Source organism: Cetorhinus maximus, chromosome 12 (assembly GCF_964194155.1).
Source record: "Cetorhinus maximus chromosome 12, sCetMax3.hap1.1, whole genome shotgun sequence".
NCBI classification, from domain to species: domain Eukaryota; kingdom Metazoa; phylum Chordata; class Chondrichthyes; order Lamniformes; family Cetorhinidae; genus Cetorhinus; species Cetorhinus maximus.
Genome location: NC_135890.1, coordinates 89993280 through 90017447, shown reverse-complemented (window position 1 = coordinate 90017447; position 24168 = coordinate 89993280). Strand labels below are relative to the sequence as shown.

At 40.3% G+C, this 24168-nt stretch overlaps 1 protein-coding gene across 3 annotated transcripts in view; it reads left to right on the top strand.

The window, feature by feature from the left end:
• sdsl (serine dehydratase-like) overlaps positions 1-23512 on the top strand; it is a 37564-nt gene extending 14052 nt beyond the window's left edge. For 2 of the 3 annotated variants that reach the window (XM_078554073.1, XM_078554074.1), the window contains 4 exons: positions 7169-7257; positions 11943-12170; positions 16016-16140; positions 18035-23512. In XM_078554073.1, coding sequence (XP_078410199.1) covers positions 7169-7257; positions 11943-12170; positions 16016-16140; positions 18035-18228 — 636 coding nt within the window. In that variant the 3' untranslated portion in view covers positions 18229-23512. Of the gene's footprint in view, positions 1-7168; positions 7258-11942; positions 12171-16015; positions 16141-17101; positions 17212-18034 lie in introns of all 3 variants that reach the window. The other variant, XR_013578191.1, reaches the window with a different exon arrangement.
• Positions 23513-24168: the final 656 nt, after the last annotated feature.

Here is a 24168-nt window from a genome sequence, read left to right as displayed (position 1 = left end):
CCTCAATCTCCTCTGCTTCAGGGAAAATAACCCCAGTCTATTCAATCTCTCCTCATAACTAAAACTCTTCAGTCCAGGCAACATCCTGATAAATCTCCTCTAGTTCAATCACATCCTTATAATGCGGATTCCAGAACTGCATGCAATACTCTAGCTGTGGCCTAACGAGCATCTTATACAGTTCCAGCATAACCTCCCTGCTCTTATATTCTATGCCTTGGCTAATAAAGGCAAGTGTCCCATATGCCTTCTTAACTACCTGTCCCACTACCTTAAGGAAGCGGTGGACATGTACACCAAGGTCCCTCTGATATCAGTTCTTCCCAGGGACCTACCATTCATCGTGTATTCCCGTGCCTTATTTGTCTTGCCCAAGTGCATCACCTCACACTTATCCGGATTAAATTCCTTTTGCCACTGATCAGCCCATCTGACCAGCCTGTCTATATCCTCCTGTAATCTAAGGCTATCCTCCTCACTATTTACCACCCCACCAATTTTCGTGTCATTCACGAATTTACTGATCAACCCTGCTTCATTCAAGTCTAAATCATTTATATATACCACAAACAGCAAGGGACCCAACACCAGTCCCTGTGGAATCCCACTGGACACAGGCATCCAGTCACAAAAACACCCCTCGACCATCACCCTCTGCTTGCTGCCACTCAGCCAATTCTGGATCCAATTTGCCAAATTGCCTTGGATCCCATGGGCTCTTACCTTCGTTATCAGTGTCCCATGCGGGACCTTATCAAAAGCCTTGCTGAAGTCCAAGTAGACTACGTCAAATGCATTTCCCTCATCTACACACCTGGTCACCTTTTCGAAAAATTCAATCAAATTGGTCAGACATGACCTCCCCTTAACAAAACCACGCTGACTGTCCTTGATTAATTCCTGCCTCTCCAAGTGTAAGACCATAAGACATAGGAGCAGAAATTAGGCCAATTGGCCCATCGAGTCTGCTCCGCCATTCAATCATGGCTAAGTTTCTCAACCCCATTCTCCCGCCTTCTCCCCATAACCTTTGATCCCCTTACCAATCAAGAACTTATCTATCTCAGTCTTAAATTAAGCTTTTAGCTTTTTGTTTTTATCAGTCTTAAATACACTCAATGACCTGGCCTCCACAGCCTTCTGTGGCAATGAATTCCATAGATTCACCACTCTCTGGCTAAAGAAGTTTCTCCTCCTCTCTGTTCTAAAAGGTCTTCCCTTTACTCTGAGACTGTGCCCTCGGGTCATAGTCTCTCCTACTAATGGAAACATCTTCCCCACGTCCACTCTATCCAGGCCTTTCAGTATTCTGTAAGTTTCAATCAGATCCCCCCTCATCCTTCTAAACTCCATCGAGTATAGACCCAGAGACCTCAAACGTTCCTCATATGTTAAGCCTTTCATTCCTGGGATCATTCTCATGTAGATTAATTCTGTCCCTCAGAATTGCTTCCAATAGTTTCCCCACCACTGAGGTTAGACTGAATGGCCTGTAGTTCCCTGGTTTATCCCTTCCTCCCTTCTTGAATAACGGTACCACATTGGGTGTCCTCCAGTCCTCTGGCACCTCTCCTGTGGCCAGAGAGGTATTGAAAATTATTGCCAGCGCCCCTGCTATCTCCTCCCTTGCCTCACTCAACAGCCTGGGTTACATTTCATCTGGGCCTGGAGATTTATCTACTTTTAAGCCTACCAGACCACTTAGAACCTCCTCCCTTTCTACACTAATTTCTTTAATATATCACAGTCCTTCTGCCTGATTTCCATACCTATGCTGTCCCTGTCACTTGTGAACACCGACACAAAGTATTAATTTAGAACCCTACCTATGTCTTTCGGCTCCACACACAAAATACCACTATGGTCCTTAATGGGCCCTACTCTTTCCCTAGTTATCCTCTTACTCTTAATGTACTTGTAAAATAACTTTGGATTTTCCTTTATTTTACCTGCCAATATTTTTTCATTCCCCTTTTTTGCTCTCCTAATTTCCTTTTTAAGGTCCCCCCTACACATTCTATACTCCTCCAGGGCTTCCGCTGTTTTGAGCCCTTGGTATCTGCCATAAGCCTCCCTTTTTCTCTTTGTCCAATCCTGTATATCCCTCGACATCCAGAGTTCCCTGGATTTGTTGGTCCCACCCTTTATCTTTACTGGACAAGTCCCACTGCTCTGACGCAGATTTACCTAAAAGTATCTGCTCCCAGTCCACTCTGGCCAAATCATATCTGATGTTATTAAAGTCGGCCTTCCCCCAATTTAGAACTCTGATTTCTGGCCCATCCTTGTCCTTTTCCATAACAACCTTGAATCTAATGGAGTTATGATCACTATCTGCAAAATGCTGCCCCACTGATACCTCTACCACTTGCCCGGCTCCATTCCTTAAAATTAAGCCCAGGACCACCCTTTCTCTTGTAGGACCTTCTACGTACAGGCTTAAAAAACTCTTCTGTATGCATTTTAAGAATTCTACTCCCTCTAAACCTGTAACACTATGACCAGTTAATGTTGGGGAAGTTGAAATCCCCCCACTATTGCTACCCTATTATTTTTACACTTCTCTGAAATTTGCCTATATATCTGCTCTTCTATTTCTCTCTGACTGTTTGGGGGCCTCCTCACTGCTGTAATTGATTCCTTGATCAATATTGTGATTCCCCCTCCTCTTTTACCTCCTTCCCTGTCTCGCCTGAATACCCTATATCTTGCAATATTGAGCTGCCAATCCTGCCCCTCTCTCAACCATGTCTCTGTGACAGCAATGACATCATACTTCTATGTGTTAATTTGTGCCCTCAACTCATCTGCCTTATTCGCCAAATCCTTGCATTAAAATAAATACCATCCAACCTTGCCAAACTCCCTGACTCTTCTTCAGAGCTCTGAGCTCCACATAAACCCCCTCCCATCCTACTTCACCTAACCCTATAAACATTTCGTCTATTTCTTTCTCCCTTGTGTGTTTATTAAGCATCCCTTTAAATGCATCTATACTATCAACAAAGCTTGTGATAGTGCGTTTCACATTCTGACACTCTGGGTAAAGAAGCTTCTCCCGAATTCCCTTCAGAATTTATTAATGACTGCCTTATATTTATGACTCCTTGTTTTTTTGTCCTCCTACACATGTGGAAACTAATGGTCAGTGAAAATAACTGGTCCTGATGACCCTTGCTTGTGCTTTTCAACTCCTGTCATTGGTTCACATGGACAAGCTCCTATCCCAGGGAAAAAAGATGATTGTTTTTCTTGTGATGTTGAAGGTGAATTGATAAGTTGACTATCTGCTTAAAATGCTGATTGTGGTGTCTGTGATGACAGAATGATAGATGTTACTATAGTTTGAAAGTAATTCATTGCATGAAATGCTTTGAAGCTTTTCAATGTGATAATTGACCTTTCTGGCGTATGCCAACATTGGGTAAGAAAGTTCAAAATGCACTTTTAGCTGCTAACCACTATTGAGAAAGAGACCCTACTTCTTGACAGGCTTTATGCTGTTACCTACAATTCAAAGCTGTTTTTCAATCTATGAAAGCTTTAGAGAAATGCAGTGATTAAACATGGGCCAGAATTTTTAGCTCGGCGGGTGGGCGTGCACCCAACCCGACTGCGCGTCGTTTCACGCTCACTGTGGTTGGCCGAGTGTGCCAACGTCAACGTGCAGTCACGCGATAGTTCGGCTGGCAGGTGCATGCCGTAGCCTGCAGCGCACCTGCCGACAACTAAAAGGCCCTTTAAGGCTATTAATTTGTTGATTAGAGTTTAAATTTTCACTGTCCGTTCAACCTAACGGTTGGCGGGCAGGCGAAAAGGCCAAGTGGCCACGGGTGGGTGAGGTTTCCCAAAGCAAATACAAATAAAATAAAAACATTATTTTTTTAATTAAAAACGTGTCCCTGCTCATGTGACATGAGGAGACATGTTTTATTAAATTTTTCCAATGTTCAATAATTTTGTTCAATATATTCTTCATCTCCCAGAGGCAGCTCTGTGCCTCAGGGAGATTATTCGTGTGCATGCGCAAAGTTCGCAGTAGCCCTGCTTGCACTCCTCCCCCCCGCCCCCTCCAGCACAGGGAGCACACGGCGGCCCTGCCGCTCATGTATCACAATGGGCTGGCCTTAATTGGCCCACCCATGTAAAACACAGAGCGCTGCCAATTGCGGGCGGCAGTCAGCTTCCTGCCAATCCCGCAGGCCAAGGACAAAATTCTGCCCATTAAGTTAATCTCAGGGAAAGGTGAGAAGTATTGACAAGTTTTCCAAACACTTAGTGTCTATGAGGGCAACTATATTTTAACCCAAGGACCTTGTGACATTATAAATCACACCTTATGCTAAAAATAACACCCTTTCCCCTCGGCAATTTGGGGGCGGGGCCCACTCGCCAAAGGGAAAGTGACGTCGGGAGGAACCCCCAACGTCATCCTGGTCCATTTAAATCTTCAGGAAGGCAGGCAGACAGTGAAATCAGCTGTCCGCCTGCCGACTTGTCAACGGCCAATTAAGGCCATTGACAGGCTAATTAACCTTGTTAAAGACCTTGCCCAGCCAACCCTAAGGCTGGCGGGCAGGCTCCAGTTTATTCATGAAACTTCATCCACTGGCGGGATGAAGTTTCATGTCCGTTTTATTAAAAATTTAATAAACTTTATGTGTTTCTTATTAACATGTCCCATCTCGTGTGACATTGCCACATGAGGGGAACATGTTAATAATTTTAATATTTCTCTATTTTTTGACTTTTGTTACCTGTCAGTAAACTCCCTGAGACAGTACTTTGCCTCATGCGTGCGAAAGAGCGTACTTTGACATTTGGGGATTCCCTCCCCCCCCGGAACAGGAAGCGCGTAGCGCTTCCTGTCTGGCAGGCCGCTGGGCGGGCCTTAATTGGCCCGCCCACTCAAAATGGCGGTGGGCCCCGTTTCGGCGGCGGGGGTCGGCTGCCCGCTTGCCCACCAAGGGCAAAATTCTGCCCAACTGTTTGAAGTTCAACATTGGAAAAGGACCATAGCTCTGATTTTGTGATTCTAGTAAAATCTGTGCCAGGAATGGCTAGCTGGTAATGCAAAGCTAGCTGAAAATGGATTGAGCTCATTGTCCATAATTTCATAGAGTCAAGTCATTGAATAATAAATATTTGCTAAGTTATGAAGGATGTTATATAAATGTAAGTTCTTTCTGTAAGAAAACTGCTTGTTATTGAGACACAATGAAAATGTAAAAACATGAATATTATAAAGCAAATAATTCGGGACAAAAAATGTTCGTCAATGAATTACAAAAGGACAATTGAATCAGCAACAACTTTCACTGATATTGTGATTTTAGGAACAATATGGATTTCATGTGCTGTGTGAAGCTTCAAAACTCTGAGATTTAATTCATGTCTTCAATATTGCACTAGATGTTTGTTGTTCTATTGTTAGGACCACAGCCAATGTTATTCGCTGAGCAAGCCAAATCCCAGTGGGAAACTTGCTTTACTGATCTTAACTTTTTTTTTGTATTTTGAAAATGAGGGGGGAAACTACTGATCCCAGAAGCATAGAATCCCAGTAACACTTTTAGGAGTTTAAAATTAAAAGATTTATTAACAAGAAGAAAAAAAAACCCTGAAGCGTACAGGATTAAAATTACACAGTTAAAATAGTCCTACAAAACATTCCCCAAAAAAAACCCCGCTTGATCAAAACGCACAAGTAAACTACTTGGCAACAATCCCTTATAGATTTTTACTTAAAAATCCAGTAATATTACCCAAGGGAAAAACTGCTGTCGCTTTAGTAAAGGTATACACACGACTTCTCACTCTCTTCCACTCTGCTGTGGAAATCCAAAAGAAGTTCAGAAACAGGCTGTTTTCAGAAAACAAAGACTTTACTGGCTTGAAACTGGATAGCTGCTTCAAATACACAACTTTTCTCAGCACAGAGCTGGCCTCAGGACATCTCCCCCCCAAAGCCACCTACAACTCATCTCAACATTGTTTCTTAAATATACTTTTTTCCCTTTCATCTTAGACTCCATTGTCCTCAGCCCTTCTTTGAACTCAACTTTTCCTAAATATAAAAATCTTTCATGTCTTTCTATTCCCTCTACTTTTGGGTCCAATAAAATTTAATAACCTTCCCTTGTTTACTTATGAAACCTTTGTAAGTTGTAAAAGTCCCTTAAACTTCCTTTGAAATTTAGCAGCTGAAAAGTCAAGTCCCTACCTCTCTCCTAATGCAAATTTTAAAACCCAACCTATTTATTCATACACTGAACTTCACCTTTACCTTTCATCTCTCAGTTTCCACAGACAAGTTGTCTCTATTAACTTTCCCCTCAGTTTAATTAATCATGAACACACACACACACACACACAGACACACACACACACCCTTCTTTACAGAATACCACCATATTCCCAAAAATATTTAAAAAACAATAACATCTATCTTTACATCTATTAACATGTACTCTACTTTTTTTTTAGCTTGGACAGTATGTGTGGGCAGGTTGTTCAACTAGGGAACATGGCAGCTGACCTAATCCTGGCCTTACCTGACATCGCATTTTATAGCAGGTGTCATTGGATAATAATACATTAAAACTACCAAAATATCTTGAAGCACTTCAGCCCAAGTGCGTTGAATGTTCTGAGCAAGAGCCCTAGTTCAGTTTCTTAATTCCCCTTCCTTAGCCTGAGGGCACTGAAGCCAATTATGGCGCTTTGGTTATGATCAAGGTTTGAACATTGAATCTTATTGGTTTGTATGGTACAGTGCCACACTGTGTAAAGCTACTGAGCCATTGGGTAGTTCAGCTGTTTTCCTTTTAACTTCCTTTATAACTTCAATAATTTACTCTTCAAGAGTGTTTGATAAAAGATTATCAGCATGTGTATAATCACCTTGAAGCTCGACAGTTCAAATGTTTTAGCGCGACATCCAAGTATTTGCCTCTGTTTTGAGACTCTTTGTTTGCTCAGGACTTCCTTTGATACCTTGGAACGGTGAGTATCATAGCTGTTCATTCTATCATGTGCAGTGGATGTTAGATGCGCTCCACAAGGAGCAAACATTGTTACTGCTTTGACTAAAGCAAGATGTAACAATAGAGAACTCTTTTTAATAAATAATACCCAACTAATAGATCTTCTCAAAATGTTTTGATAGGTTTGGGATGATGCTAATGAGCAAGCATTAAAACTATCTGAAAATGATGGCTGGGTGTATGTTTCTCCCTTCAACCATCCCTTGATTTGGTAAGGATTCATCAAAGAATCAGAAAATTCCATGCAGTTAATTGATAAGAAAGGTGATGCAATATGTCAAAATATTGTTAGTTCATTTCTGTATATTGCCCTCTTAAATGATACGTTAAGACTGAAATAGTTCAAAAGATATTGAAGAATATGTACTTGCAGTTGAAGATATGATTTATTTTGACAACATTTTTCTAATCGTGAAGTAAAAGAGATACATATATTAATTTTTTTTTCAGTTTTGAACCCTTGTAATTGGGTGTTTTGGAAAGATTCTGTGATTGATCGTGCCAGATAGTGCTGTAGAAGCAACACACTAGGGAATCAAATGCAGTGTCAATTGCAGGGAATCTTATATAGTGAGAGACACATGGTCAAGAATTGGTTGTAGAGAGAGTAACACAAAATGTTAGAATTAATGTAACATATAGTCAAGAGTCAGTTACAATGAGGGACGCATAATCATGAAGCGTTTAAAGGGAATTATGCACAGTCAGAAAATATTTACAGGGAGTGATATACAGTCAAACTGCTTCCAAGTTTGTGCCTTTCTAGAGTATACTGATCCAGCTTTTTAAACTGAGTATTAGTCTGGGAATTGTTCTTGTGGCCCTCCTCTGCAAAACCTCAATAACCCCCATCATATGAAGAGACCAGAACTGGACTCTGCATATTAACTGAGACCTAGAATGGAATTTTATGGCCCTGTTTCGGCCGGGGCGGGGATGGGGCCGTAAACCGTGGCGAGCTGTTCGAAAGTCCATTGACTTCGGCGGGACGGTAAAATCCCATTGGCATAAAATTCCACCCCTAAGCAAGCCCTTGACACTCAGAGTAACATATATGGTCACAGTCAGTTACAGGGAGTGACACTTAGTCGGGAATTGGCTACAGGAAGTGACATGCAGTCAGAAATGAGCCACAAGGAGTAATACGCAGTCAAAATCTTAAACAGGAAATGATACTGCTTTTTATTGCTCTGCATCATAAACATTCTATTTTCTTTCCTCCCGATGTAAACTGTGCATGTGATTGACAGATTACACATCAACTCAGACAATACACTATCAAATTGTGCTATGGCCTTCATCCAAAGGCATTATGTTTCTCACTGTATTGTAGCCCTCTACGGATTAGCACAAAGAAAAGAGAGTAATTTATTGATACAAACCAAACTGTTTAAAGTCCTTAATTAAGGTTAATTTGTATGGTACTAAAATGTTATCCTATATAGAGAAAGTTTTGGAAGAGGAGATATATTTCTGCACTAAACACTATCTGGTTGTTTTAATTTAAAGGACAATTTTTTGCCGGAGCCAGACATGATTTTGGTAGCAGGTTAAAACACTGATCCTTCCCCCATCTCTTGTTTAAGTGGTGCTAGTGAATCCGGTATGGACACAGAATGCAAGCTCATTTTAAAGGGTTAATAGTTTCATCTTCATAAATAAGCTGCTAGGTGCAAATGATGCTCTTTAAGCACCTCAAATTGCAATGCTAAAAAAAAATTGGTGGATTTATGATCTGTCATTGTTGGTCACTACTGATCCTGCAGGTTAGTTAATTCCTGCGTTTCTTGTTTGAAAGTCCGAAGCTTAAAACAAGAAAACACTTTTAACCCCGTTCGGTGTATTTGGCTGCAAAATGACACAGCTGTGGTTTTAGCAAGGAATCTGCACATATTGGTTTCTCCTAACATTTCTCTCAATATTTTTATGCTGTGTAAGGTGCCCTGCTGCAACTCCTGCTGTTTGATGTAATCAATCATCCACTTGGCAGATCTTGGTCTCCAGTATTTGCTTACTCACCCAGCAAAGACAAACACCATTGGTGATCGATGGTGGTACACAAACTGACTGCAGTCCATTAACTTCTCTTTCCATTCAGGGTTTGATCAATTACTACCATGGTCTGCTTTGCTGTTGAATTGCAGCCATGTAGACTCCTAAGTAAACATGACAAATTCAACCTAATTGAGACCCCTCCTTTCTTAATTATTGTTATACCCAGCGTGACAGCCACCTCACCTGATTTAATGCTTGTTATTGCTGATCTTCCTTAAGAAACCTACTGGGTGGCACATCTGTGCATTTGGCACCAACACCTGTTCTGATTCAGAAGCGTTCTTTCACCATTTTATTCTGTAATATAGATGCAGAGAAATTATAGCTAAAAATCTTTTAGTGTTAATTCCAGAATGAAAAATTAGAGTTCAACCAAAGGTTTGCACAATGAAGCTGGTAAGGTAGTTCTAAATTTTAAAAAGTTAAAAGAAAATTGTAAATTGAATTGACAAGTTTTCAATTTTGAAATTCTGATATTGCTGGATTTTAGCAGCTCTTGCTGCAAGATACATGCCAGTGACTTCATCTTTAAGTCATGTGCAGGAACATGCAACTCTTGTCCTCTTCATGCCAGACTGACACCAGAATGTTATTTAGGTCAGAAATGCCCTGGAGGAGGTAGGTGGAGCAGTCAGTTGTACCATCCATTTAACTCTGGGTTATGGGTTGGGTTCAGGCCAGACAGATAGAATAAAGTCTTGCTAAATTATTTGAGTTAGATAGTCTCAACACAGTTTCAATTAGCAGAAACAGAGCGACAAAACCTCTGAAAGCTATTAAAAAGACTTATAAGGCATCTGAGCTGATTCACAGTCTTACCAAAGCTTAAGGGAAAGGGGATTAAAAAAGTTACAGACAAAACTGAATCATGGGAAAATCCCAAATGCAGACATGAATCTGCAGACAAGTGCAGGAGCAGCGTGGCATTGGACTCCAGGCTTTTTGACTGCTCTATTGGAGGTGGTAATGTGTGAGGTGGAGGGTCACACTGCGTATCACTTTGCCCATGCCCACATTATAGCTTATCTAGGTGAATGAGGAGATGGCCTTGTGGCCAAAGCTGACCAGTACTGTCATTGGCTATGATGTATGCTAAATTGGACAACTGGTATTAATAGTTACAGATTAAGAATATCCCTTGTAAGTCATTCAAGAGAGTAATGAGCCATTTGAGCTAGCTGTTGACTCTCATGTTGCTAACAACTTTCTGGACTGCACAGTTTCAGATAGTTCATCAGAAAGATGCAGGAGGTAGGGTTGCTGGCAACATTGGAAGCTGGGGACTGGAATCTTGAATCTTGAATAAATTCTGGATCTACATCCATAGAATTCAACTGATCTAATACATATATAAATGAATCAAATAAGTATGAGGATTCAAATTATTAACTGCTTAACAAAAATTGCTATTTTTATTGACAGTTAGTCTGCTAATTGTAATCAATGGATCTGGGTTCAACTCCAGCTCACACTAATGACTGTCTCTGTCCTTTTGTTCTTGCATGCCTTGAATTTGGGAAGCCCAACACTGATCCCTCTGTTTAAAACTATCCTTACGTGAGATAATTGAAATATAATTCGAGTGAGGTCACAGGCTGAGTGGAATGGAAAATAGAAAATGTCACATTAGGACATAAGGACTTATTCTGAGGTTAGGGTATGTGTGCTGATTTTATGAACCTTGATCATATTGTGCAATTTATAATCTTATGTGTGCCATGCACCAGAATACTTACCAAAAACATGCAAGGTTCTGCTGTAAGGTGCTTAAGGTGCCTTGCTGCTTATAAACCTGACACATCAAGTGAGCTGACATCTTCAATAAAGAAGTTTAAAGCATGATTTATAAAGTGATCAGTGGAAACAGAAACAATTCAAAGGTTCAAAACTTCCAGCTGGTATGACTTGTGCTTTTAGATTCATCATTGTACAAGAGATCTAGAAATGAATGTTGATTCAGGGCTGATGGAATTCATGTTAATTTTATTTGTACAGTTATTTGATGCATTTCTGCAAAGCCACCTTTTACAGCAACTGATCTGATTACTCAAACCTTACCCAATTGGAGCATTTATATTTTATTGAATGGCCCCCATCTGTTCTTTTTCATCTCTTTGCCATGGAAGTTGTGACCTGTGCTTCTTACAGAAGCTGCAGAAAATGTAGAAAGCACATGGTGCAGGTAAATTGGCGCCAAGATGCGTGCATGAGAAATAACAAGATTTGGACTTTAACACCACACATGGCTCTCTTTAAGACCCATAGAAAAGTTTCAGCTATACCAAGGGACATGGGTAACAGTTTCCACTGCTGCAATCTCCACCAGATGGATGTAGTTCTAATATGATCTTAAAATTTTGCCCAAAGCTTGGCAGATCAATGTCAACAATGTAGCTGATGGCTTTTGCCGCATATTGAAGCGGTATTACATTTTGTAATGACTTAGTTAAAATCCTCAGTGCACTTGGTGGGAAATAATTGTAAGCATGTACTATAGATAAACCTTCCCCCAGAGTTAGCATTAATGGAGAGATTTATTTCACCTCGGCATTTTCTGCACATGCGAAGAGCCTTGATCAGAAAGTTACACACCCTCAGCACATAATTTACCATCCGCTAATTCCCAAGTGCATGCAAAGGCAAATCTCTCCTTAATACTTTCAGCTTTTTCTTTAGATTTCAATCAGTGGTTGTACAAGGTTCAGGAAATAACAGATCCCTCAGCTTTGTATCTCTCTGTGCACCATTGCATTACAGCACAAAGTCGTTGTTTCTTTCAGAACTTGGAAGTCTGTCGGATATGAGAGCTAACATATTTTTCCTTCAAAATTAAATCCTAAGGGAAGGACATGCCAGCGTTGTGAAGGAACTTTGGGAGTCACTGCAAAGCAAACCTGGGGCTATTATTCTGTCAGTTGGAGGTGGTGGCCTTCTCTGTGGAGTGGTAGAAGGGCTGAAAAAAGTGGGTTGGTGTGACGTGCCTATAATTGCCATGGAGACGAAAGGTGCTGAAAGTCTGAATGCAGCAGTGAAGGCTGGGAAGTTAGTCACACTCCCTGACATCACAAGGTATGGTGAAAACATTGATTCATAAAATTTCAAACATCTATATTTTAGTGTTTTGCTAAGAGGATAGAGATATAACGGTAAATTTGCCTATTGGTTTGGGGTGCTGTGGAGGTGGGAGTGGCATGCACACTCAAAGGGGATGCAGGTTCAATGAAGAGTGCAGGAGGGCATGCCAGGAGCAGCACCAGGCATACCTAAAATTGAGGTGTCAACCTGATGAAGCTACAACAAAGGACTACTTGCGTGCCAAACAACATAAGCTAGTGATAGACAGAGCTAAGCGATTCCACAACCAATGGATTAGATTTAAACTTTGCAGTTCTGCCACATCCAGCCGTGAATGGCGGTGAAAATTAAATAACTCACTGGAGGAGGAGGCTCCACAAATATCCCCATCCTCAATGATGGAGGAGCCCAGCACATCAGTGCAAAAGATAAGGCTGAAGCATTTCGTTGCCAAGTGGATGATCCATCTTGGCCTTCTCTGGAGGTCTTCAGCATCATAGATGCCAGTCTTCAGCCAATTCAGTTCCCTCCACGTGATATCAAGAAACAACTGAAGGCATTGGATACTGCAAAGGCTATGGGCCTGATAATATAATATTCCGGCAATAGTACTGAAGACTTGTGCTTCAGAGCTTGCCGCGCTCCTAGCCAAGCTGTTCCAGCACAACTACAATGCTGGCATCTACCCAGCAATGTGGAAAATCGCCCAGGTATGTCCCAGATACAAAAAGCAGGACAAATCCAATCCAACCAGTTACCGTCCCATCAGTCTATTCTCGATCATCAGTAAAGAAATGGAAGGGGTCATCAACAGTGCTATCAAGCGGCACTTGCCTAGCAGTAACCTGCTCACTGACACTCAGTTTGGGTTTTGCCAGGGCCACTCGGTGCCTGACCTCATTACAGCCTTGATTCAAATATGGACAAAAGAGCTGAACTCCAGAGGTGAGGTGAGAGTGACTGCCCTTGACATCAAGGCAGCATTTGATCGAGTGTCGCATCAAGGAACCCTAGTAAAGGAGCTCATGGTAGTGTTCCAGGCCCAACCACCTTCAGCTGCTTCATCAATGACCTTCCTTCCATCATAAGGTCAGAAGTGCTCGCTGAAGATTGCACAATGTTCTGTACCATTTGTGATTCCTTAGATACTGAAGTAGTCCATGTCCATGTCCAAATGTAGCAAGACCTGGACAATATCCAGGCTTGGATTGACAAATGGCAAGTAAAATGTGCACCACACAAGTGCAAGGCAATGACCATCTCCAGCAAGAGAGAATCTAACCATCGCCTCTTGACTTTCAATGGCTTTACCATTGCTGAATCCCCCCTATCAACATTCTGGGGGTTACCCTTGACCAGAAACTGAACTGGATTGGACTAGCCATATCAATACTGTGGTTACAAGAGCAGGTCAGAAGCTAGGAATCCTGTGGTGAGTAACTCACCTCCTGAGGCAGAAACCTAGTGGAAAAATTATCTCCTGGCAACTGGTAGCAGAGTCATATTGGTGGAACCTGGTCCTACTTTTCAGGATTATTCCCCTGGAAGGGACTTCTTTATAGAACTCAGTGGACTGATTGGTATTTCAGGTCAATGAAAACACTCTACTACACGGGAGCTCCTTAATCTCCTTATTTACAAACCGATTATGAGTTGTTTAACAGCTTGCACTGTTAAATTGTACTTGTATTGTTCAGCAGAAAAACTCTGTGTAGGCTGCTACAAAAATAAAAAAGGTGATTCCCAATCAATTTGTAGCTGTTCAGACTGTTAGAAAAGCTTTGCAGATAAATACTTCCCTGGACAGTCTCCTTATCTTTGATCCACCAACTGTTGAAATTAATTCTGTTAGTTCCTCTACATTCTAGATAGATATATTAACTATCAAAATCCTTTGTGACCTGGATAAAAAGTGGTCCATAGGGCACATGCCCTCAGAAGCACAAGCCCATACTGCAGTATAATCACAGTATTGTACTGTTAGCGTTATGAAGGAGAGTAAATGGGATAAAATATCATTGTTAACTGCTATTGTGTATTTTAACAAAATGTTAGCAGACATGCATTAGGTGGCACCTTATGATTTATATAGTCACTGTTGTTAGCTAAAAGCAAGAAATTCTGTTTGCATGACATTCCCAGTAACTGAAGGCTCATTATTCCTATATGCTGCAACTGTCACCTTACCTTGCAAGGTGTACTAATTGTGTGGGGTAGATTTCCAACATGGGGTGGAATTTTACGGCCCTGTCGTGATAGGGGCGGGGCTATAAAATACAGCAAACCATTCAAAGCTCCATTGACGTCACTGGGACCGGAAAATCCCGCCGGTGGGAGGGGCTGTAAAATTCCAACCATACTGCCTGGCATAAATCCACCACTGCAGTGCACTGCTGTTATAGAAATCAGCTGATTTTCTTTTCTCAGTGCTGTCTGTTTGATCAAAAAAACACTTTTTGCAATTACAAATGTTCATGGTTTTGGATCCCTCGCCCTTAACCTGCATTTGTTGCAGACACTCTTTCTGGTCTGGTGCTCACAGCTGAAGCAGAATTAACACCTTGTTAGTAAATGTCCTTAGTGGTCCTAAGACTGTAAGAACTCAACTGACTATGACTGACTGGATCAGAATTATACCTTTTGTGATGAAGCTTAGTGTTTCATGATGTAGCCACTTGCAAACCTAGCTTGGTAATAGGTAATTTATAATAATATGACACCATTGGATGTCAATAATTCTTCAGAATAAGTGAGAAAGCAAATGGGCTTCATACGGAGAGATTTAATACCTTCAGGTTAACCAATACTGAAGAGACATATTGTGACCAGTTTTCAAGGGATAGGTGCCAGTAACCCTTAAGTTCTGAGTGTATTGCCACTCAGTGATAATACAGGATTTGAGAGAAACGTTTATGCAATTTGCATTTGCTATAACCTTCTCATGACTTTAATGACCTTAAATTTCTATAACATGAAGTCAGGGGAAATGAATACTATTAAAATTATTCAGTTGGGTAACTGCTAACTTAAAGTAAGAATAAGAAATGCTGAACATGGAATAGACTAACTTTTGGGTGGATACCCTTCATTGAAACCCATGAATTCTGATAAATGTGTGATTAAAGTGGAATTTTAGGTTTGAATATCTAAATGTATTTTAAAAACAGCAGGACCACAGTTTGCCACAGAGTAAACACATTCAATTTGTGACAAATTTAATCTGCTTAAGCAAACTGTGATTAGGCCACAAGAAAAAAAATATTCAAGAAAGCTTGAACCATAATGGCAGGGTACCCATCAGAATGGCAACCTGGATTTTATTTCCAATGCTTGCTGTGTGTTTCTAGCATTTTCAGTTTTTATTTCAGATTTCCAGTGTTCAGTTTTTCTTTTCATTATTGCTGAATTTGGACACTTGAGTGTTGCGTTCAATTGCTTTTTATTGGAGGTTCTGAGAAGAATTAAATAGTTTGCTTATTTGTTGACAAAGTTGGACACTCTGCTCATCATGACTTGTGTTCATAGTGTGTGTGTGTGTGTGTGTTTGGTATGTGTGTGTAGCTTGTGTAACCCCACTTCTTTTGTCCTACCATTGGAAACTGTGCTTTGAACTGTTTAGGCCCAAAGTTCAGGAATTTCATCCATCAACCTCTCGACTTCACTCTTTTCCTTTTAATACCCTTTTTAAATCCTACCTCTTTGATGAACTTTTGGTCGCACCTCTTAACACCTGCTCCTTTGGCATGGTATCTGTGTGTATCTCTATGTGTAGTTGTGCGTGTGTGTGTGTGTGTGTAGGATGAGCTGTTTCTTCTAACCTACTGTTCTCTTTATAATAGTGTAGCTAAAACCCTGGGAGCTAAAACTGTGTGTGAGAAGGCACTTCAGAATGCACTCGAGCACAATGTTCTCTCTGAGGTAATCAGTGACCAAGAGGCTGTGCAAGCAGTAGAAAAATTCCTAGGTGAGACTTTTTATTTTCACATACACACATTGTTGAGAATCAGGCTTTGTTCCAAATGCACACAAAGCTACTTAATATTATGTTTTGTTTTAATTTGTAAAATAAGAATTCTGCTCTGCAGTGCAATCAATAATCGATTAAAATTTGAATTGTCTCCTTATACGTCCCATTTCGAAGCAGAAACCTTCTGCAGTACATTCTGATTAAATGAAGGGATCAAATGTAAAATGAAATCAGTTTCTCTTCCAGCAGAACCTGGTGAACTGGTTCTGAGAGTTTCTTATTGCAATAATGAGAGTTGCTTTTTATACTGATGTGGGAATTTGGTGCAATTTCATTTAAACAAAATCCTATTATTGTTATAACATTAAAAATATCTATGTTCTGGCTTCTTTGGGGAATGTTAAACAGAAATAATATTTGACAGCCAATCTGAATTAGTGCTTATGCCAGGTTTTATACTTCAGTTAAATTGTTAAATTATTTTTAGTGTTTTATTGTAGAATAGGGACACCCCAAAATCTCATGAGCTGTGTGCTGCTCCTCTGTGAATAAAATGTTTCCTTTACCATCCAGCTGTGCATTCACTCCCAATGTAGAAATAGAATAAGAAAGGGCACAGTTGAGAAAACAGATGTTCCTTTGTTAATTCTGACCTCGCTAATCTGAAAGTTTTGAATGAGTTGCAATATTATAACTATTTATTCCTGGATGCACAGCACGAACCAGAGTCTGTCTCAGTCACAGTTATCACAAATGATACTGTTGGTTTATTTCTTTGAAAATCAGATCTTTCGATAATTTTCTCTCAAAGGCAGGTGGCTATCTTTTTGGTTTTGGTAATGAGTTGGTTGTAGGGGAAACATTAATCAATAATACTTCTTATACTATCCATTGGGGGTCTATTAAACTTCAATGCTCAATGATGAGTGTAGCCTTTGATTCTATTTTCTAAACACAGAACACCCAAGATTCACTGATCTATCACCACAGACTTTTTTGTGTGTTTTGCTATAACCACCAACCAAAACAATGAGAAAAACCAGGGTCAGGAAAGAGAATGAGAAAGAGGTATGAAAGAAAAAGGGATGGTGGTAATGAGAGAGTCAGAGGCAATAAGAGAGTGAGAGCAGATGAGAGATAGAGAATGAATATTAGGGAGCAAGGGAATAAAGACAGAGAGTGAAAGAATTAAAGATTCTGAGGAAAGGAATAATGGGGATAATCGGTTGAGTGAGGGTAAATGAAAGAGAGGGGAAATTAGCAGGGCTCTAATGGAAAGAAAGAATTAGAAAATACAGTCTAGATTTTAAGTGAAAGAAACCAAGCATAGCAAAAGTCATAGTGGTGGAACACATTTCATAATTTCATATATAATATGCTTGTTAATTGGAAATATCACTGAGCATACCAGTACACTTCTGGCTGTCTTGTCAGTGTACAATATCTCTATTTGCATATTGAACTTGAATAAATAGGTCACCCCCATTGTAAATATAGTTGTGTGCTCTTTAGATTCCAGTAGGGTTGCTACCTTCTGCCAAGCCCACAATCAGACAAGAGACATAATAAGAGCAGTGGGTGGGAACACAGTTTGAATTTTAATGCCTGTTTGCTGAGGCTGCAAGTTCTTTGACAGCTTATGAAACTCGAGGAGCTAATGCCTCGTGCTCTATGCCAGAACTAAATGGAAGAAATGGATTTTTGGTTTAAAAAACACAGTTTTGGTATTGGTTTATATTTTAGAAAATTCTGGATGTTACTCAATAGCCAGAAGGTCCACATTGAATGCAATGCTGTCTTTGAGGCTTAGTCTCACATTAGGCCAGTGGCCTGAGTTGATTGTTAAATCAGAGCTTGTGACCTGATTGTGGACAATTGGTTCTTTTTGCAGATGATGAAAGGTTTTTGGTTGAACCAGCCTGTGGTGCATCACTAGCTGCCATTTACAGTGGAATAATCCAGCGACTGCAGAAAGAGAGACGGTTGGCCCAGGACCTACAGTCAATAGTAATCATTGTCTGTGGTGGAAGCAGCATCACAATGGCACAGCTTAATGAATATAAAATACAACTGGGGGAAAGCTAAATAAGCAGTTTTTCTGAATGTGACACTTTTCTTATAAACCATTTCCGTCTGCCAGACAGTAATCACATGAAATCATATGACTGGAATTGTTGGCGTGCTAGGTACTTGGTGAATTGACTGCATGGCAAGGTTCCCGTATCCTATTTTTTTGTCCAGTCTCTTCTCACTTACATTTGTGATGCTTTCAACACTCTTTTAGCACTTGAACAATTTCCAGTTTCCTGGCCCTGTCTCCTTTTCACTGTGGATATTTAGTCTCTCTACACTTCCATCCCCCTCCAGGATTGACTCTGCTTCTTCCTTGAACGGAAGCCCAACCATTCTCCAACCACCACCACCCTAATCCACCTGGCTGAACTTGTTCTTACTTTTCCTTTGACTCCATTCACTTCCTCCAAATAACAGGTGTCACTATGGGAATCTGTATGGGTCCTAGCTATGCCTGCCTTTTGTGGGCTACGTGGAAAATTCTTTGTTCCAGTCCTCCTCCATCACCTCTTTTTCTGGTACATTGACTGTATTGGTGCCATTTTCTGCTGTTGTCCCGAAATGGAAAATTTCATTGATTTTGCTTCCAATTTCCACACTTCCCTCGCCTTCACATGAGCTATCACTGGCCCCTCCCTTTCCTTCCTCAACATCTCTGTTCTGGTTCTGGAGATAGGTTATTGACCAATATTCACCATATAACCCACTGACTCTCACAGTTACCTTGACTACACTTCCTCCTACCTCTCTTCCTGTAGGAACATTATTCCATTCTCCTAGTTTTTCCATTGTATCTGTTCTGATGATGACACATTCCATACCAGTGCTTCCTATATGTCTGCCTTTTTCGTCAACTGAAGATTCCCATCCGCTATGGTTGTCGGGGCTCTTGACCATGTCTATTCCGTCTCCCGCACTTCTGGACTCACCCCTTTCCCCTCCCTTCCAGAACCAGAATAGAGTTGCCATTGTCCTCACTTCCATCCTATCAGCCTCCATGTTCAACAGATCATCGTCCCCAATTTTGAACACCTCCAGCATATTTTCCCCACCCATATCAGCATTCCAATGTGACCATTCTGTCCTTTACAATCTGGTCCACTCCTCAATCACTCCCAACACCCCCCCCCATACATCCAAAGGTTCATTCCTCTGCGAGAGCAGGAGATGCTACAGCTGCACTTTTACCTTCTCTCTTCCTATTGTTCAAGCTCCAACCATTTCTTCCAGGTGAAACAGTGATTTACTTGTACTTCTTTCAATTAGTACCCTGCATTTGCTGTTCATGTGTCGTCTCCTCTACATTGCCGAGATCAAACGCAGATGGGTGACCACTTTGTGGAACACCCCCGATCAGTCTGCAGTCATTACCCTGAGCTTCTGGTTGCCTGCCATTTTAATTCTCTGCTCCGCGCCCACTTTGACCTCTCTACCCTTGACCTCCTGTAGTGTTCCAATGAAGCTCAATGTCAGCTCAGGGAACAGCAACTCACCTTTTGATTAGGCACTATAATCAGCCTTCCGACCTCCACACTGAGTACAACAATTTCACATCATAAGCTCTGCCTCAATTTTTCAGACAGCAGCTGTTGGTAATGATTCTGCTTGATCCGTTTGCACTTGTCGAGAGCCATCTTTCTCCTTTACCTGTTCCATTATCATCTCCTTTAACTTTTCACCATCATCCCTTTTTAGTTTCTCAGCTTCTATCCTATCATTGACCTTCCTTTTTGTTCTTTTCTCTCTTACCTCTTTTCCTGCATCTGTACTTGCTCAAAACCTGATGCATCCCTAAAGATATTGACTTGAAATGTTAACTATTTCTCTCTCTCTCCCCACAGATGCTGCCTGACTTGTTGATGAGTATTTCCAGCATTTTCTGTTTTTATCCCATATCCTAGTTGGGCCTTTACTGCATTATTCCTCAGTGCTACTATGGAGCTTCTAAAGATTTCAAGTATTTTCAAACCCATCCTAGACAAAGTGCAGTTTCACGGTGAAGTTGCTCTGATTCTTCTCATCACTACCTGGCCCCCTCTCTCTTTCTCACTGTGATTCTATTTCATCTTCTGCCCGCTTTCCTCCAACTATGTCCTGATCTAGACTATCTGTTTTGGGGTGGACAAGGGGAGATGGTGGTATGGTGGTAATGTCACTGCATTAGTCCAGAGGCCCAGATTAATGCTCTGGGGACATAAGTTGAAGACCCACCATGGCGGTTGGTGGAATTTAAGCTCAATTATTTTTTAAAAATCTGGAATTGGTAATGGTATTTATGTCATAAACACCCATCTAGTTCATTAATGTCTTTCAGGAAAGGAATTCTGGCCAACATGGACTCCAGTCCCACAGTAATGTGGTTGACTCTTAACTGCCTTTTGAAATGACCTAGCAAGCGCTCAGTTCAAAGGGAATTAGGGTTGAACAAGTTGCCAATGACACCCACATCCCATGAAAGAATAAAAAAAATGTATAATTTTCTCTTTTAAAAAAAATGAAACTAATCATAAAAGGAAGACATTTTTGTTTTGGCTCTACAGCCTTTTTTGAGTGAAATGAGTACCAACATATACACATGTGATGTTGTACATAAAATGCCTTCTGTCGTGTCCCTACTCTTTTTCTCTGTTTCTGATCAATGCTTCATGAAGGCCTGGTCTCCTGTTTTCTTAGCCATAGAGTCATTGTTCAGTGCCAGATGGAGCTCTGATGGCACTACTATCACTGTACCTTATAGTGAGAAGGAGTGTAATATTAGGATTATGGCTAGTTAAGGCTTTAATGGAATAATTTGGATTGGGATGAAGAGGGACAGGAGGGAGTGTGGAAACCAATCATAAAGTCATTGCATGGGTGAATGAGAAGGAAAAGTCAGAGATGTTATGTGGGTAGAAAGGAAAGGACAGATGGTAGAGGTAAAGGCTTGGGAAGGGTCAAATTAAGGCTTCAATGAGCCAATTGCTAATAAATGAAAATTTATGCAACCATTGTATTGGGAAAAAACATTAACAAATTAATATAAAAAGAATTCTAATCACATTTTTCTTTGGGAAATTTGATGGTTTGTTTCTGTCTGATATTCCATTTGTTGTGGGAGCCTGAGCATTGCAGCCGAATCCATTGAGCACTGAAAATGCTGTTTTCATACTTTAATGAAACATTTTGAAGTTCTGCTTTGTCCCTGCACTAGGTGATAGTGATTTAAATCCCTTTGCTCTGGTTCCAAGGTTGGGTTCTAATCTAATCCAATTCAACCCAGGTAGATGAAAGCTGCTTCATCCTGATGGTTGCAAAGAGAAATAAATATTTGCATTTCCTGTCATGGTACTCCCGAAACAAAGTTGGTTGAGAATCAACAACTTTTTTCTGTCTTTTGAAATCACTATCAGACAAAATGTTATCTAATTTCCTTTTACAGAACAATAGCCTTCACAAGAACATATGTTTGGCAATTTTTTTAGGGAGGAGAAAACAGAAAAATTGTATCATATATTTATAATATACACACAATGCATTGTCTGTATTCATGTCATTGCTTCAAGCAGATGAAGGAAACATTTGCCAATGCTTTTGCATCAGGATTGTATCTAAACTCCTACATTGAAGCTGGAGGAAATGTTTTTGAGGCAAATTTGATTCCAGACAAGGAGAGAAATTCACTAAGTCTTTTTGTTTGGATAAACAAAGTTCTGAAGACATCTTAGAGAATTGGTGATAATGTAAGGTGTCTTGTGTTAATGTACAGATCACTGTTGACATGTTAAAACTGTGACGCACATTGGGCTAAAGATTGATGTTATTGCAACTGCTTTATTCTGTCTAGCACTGTGACTCCTTTCAGCCCGTTCATGTGAAAGATGATCTGTACTTAAATATCCCAGTTGCACTGAAGTAAGTGGTCATCCCTCAGGAGTATTTCTAAAGGTTGTTTTATATTGTTTTATTCAATCAATACTATACAGTCAGTGATCCCCAAAAACAAAGGTGGTGACCACCAGTGACTTGACTGCATCCCAGGCTCACATTATTGTGTCTCTTACAAGCTGCTGTCAAGTTGCCACTTACCTAGTAATGCCAAGAGTTTCTGATGAACATCAACTCGAATACAGAAACATGGGAGAATAGCACATGGAGAGCACGAGAACCTGGCTCCTGGAGCAACATATTTAGTACCAGATGACCCAGATAAAGCATGAATTCTCAGCTCTTTGTCACAGGCCTTCTCGAATTGGAGAAGGCAAAGCAGCATGCATACAAACAGAAATGTGCAGATCTCTGTTCACCAGCCAGTGACTGCTAGTGAAATTTCTAAAGTTACAAAAGAGATGATGGGACAGGCAACTGCTTTCAGTCTACAGTCGGTACAGCCAGCTAAATGCCGTATTATTGGTAGATATGCAACATTTAGGTGTTGGTATGCCATTAAAGGACACTAATGCTAAACATGCAGCACAATTTGGGAAAATGTTAATGTATGAAATATATTTTCACCATTGACATTAATAGTTTTTTATGTACAAAAATTATTTTCAATTTACTTTCTTCCTTTACATTGAATTATACACATGTCCTGCATGACTGACTGGGGGAGGGCATGGGAGGAAATTCAAAAAGATTACATAGAAATTGTAGGGGAGACAATATGTGTGATGTGTCTCAGCAATTGCTTTTTAAATGATTGCATAGTAATTCTATGACTTTATTATTCCCTAGGGCTGTAATTGCTCTAACGTATGACAGTGGAAGTAGGTGAAGAACGAACAACAAATGGTTCTATTAATGAAATACTTTCCCAAATGTAAGGGGACATAAAACAACAAGTAGGGCACTTGGTGATTTTTAAAAATGTTGCTAATTTACTAATATTTTGTGTACAATGTTAAAAGTGCTCAGGAACAATATTAAACATTGTAACACTATTAATTATCAAATGAAAATCTGTTATATTAACATATTAATAGATAATTTACAATATCATTATTGCATTGATACAAAATACATTCCTTGCAGCATTTCCTGATTCTTAATTATAATTTACTGCGTACTCCTTTAAGCAGTGCAACTTGTAGTCGGATCCGGTATGTACTCAATATATTGGAGAATTTTAGTTTTGATGCAATATGTGTCATTACAAATCTTGTGTTATTTTTTAAAAAAATGCTTTTTATGTTTGCTTCTGTATGGATACAATAGTACAGAACCAAACTATTATTTTGATAAACTAACACAGTTACAAATAACTGACTCTAATAGTTCTGTGTAGATTCTAAATAAATTAACTAGCAGGCTATTTGTACCTACTTTTCATTACGTTTTCATTGTATGATTTATTGATCAAATGCTTATCTTCATGTGACCACTACAATTATCTTTATTCGTTGAACTTCACCTGTGCATGTGCAGAATAGAATTAGAGTTCGAAGCTTAATCCATAGTTGTTTATAATATAGTTGGTCAGCAAAGTTGTAGAGCCCAAAACTTTATGGGTTCTGCTCAGCTGGTGGAAGAATGGCAAGAATGAAGCTCTTGCCCATCTACATGTTCCACCAACCCAAAACCCCCACCCCACCCACCAACCACTGTCCAAATTATGAGGATGTGGTATTTCCCTATTCAGAGCTAAGCACAAGTATCTGAAAGGACGTTGGTTTCCCCAGTCCATCCAGACCAAACATAAATATTCAGCGGTCTTCAAGTCCAAAAGGGATCATTTTGCTTGAATCAAGATGTGATCATTAATCTTCTATGAGATTAATCATTTTAGTTTGGTTACGGTTTGCAATACTTTCAAAGACCTCCATTCCACGGAGCCCTTTTCAGGACACAAGGGTTGCCTGGGAACTCCCTCTGCCTTGACATGGGAGGTGGGTGGAAAATCTTCCCACAACCCTTCCAAATATAAATTGACTGGAACAAAAAAGGACAGGATAGAATCCAAAACCAACCCCATTC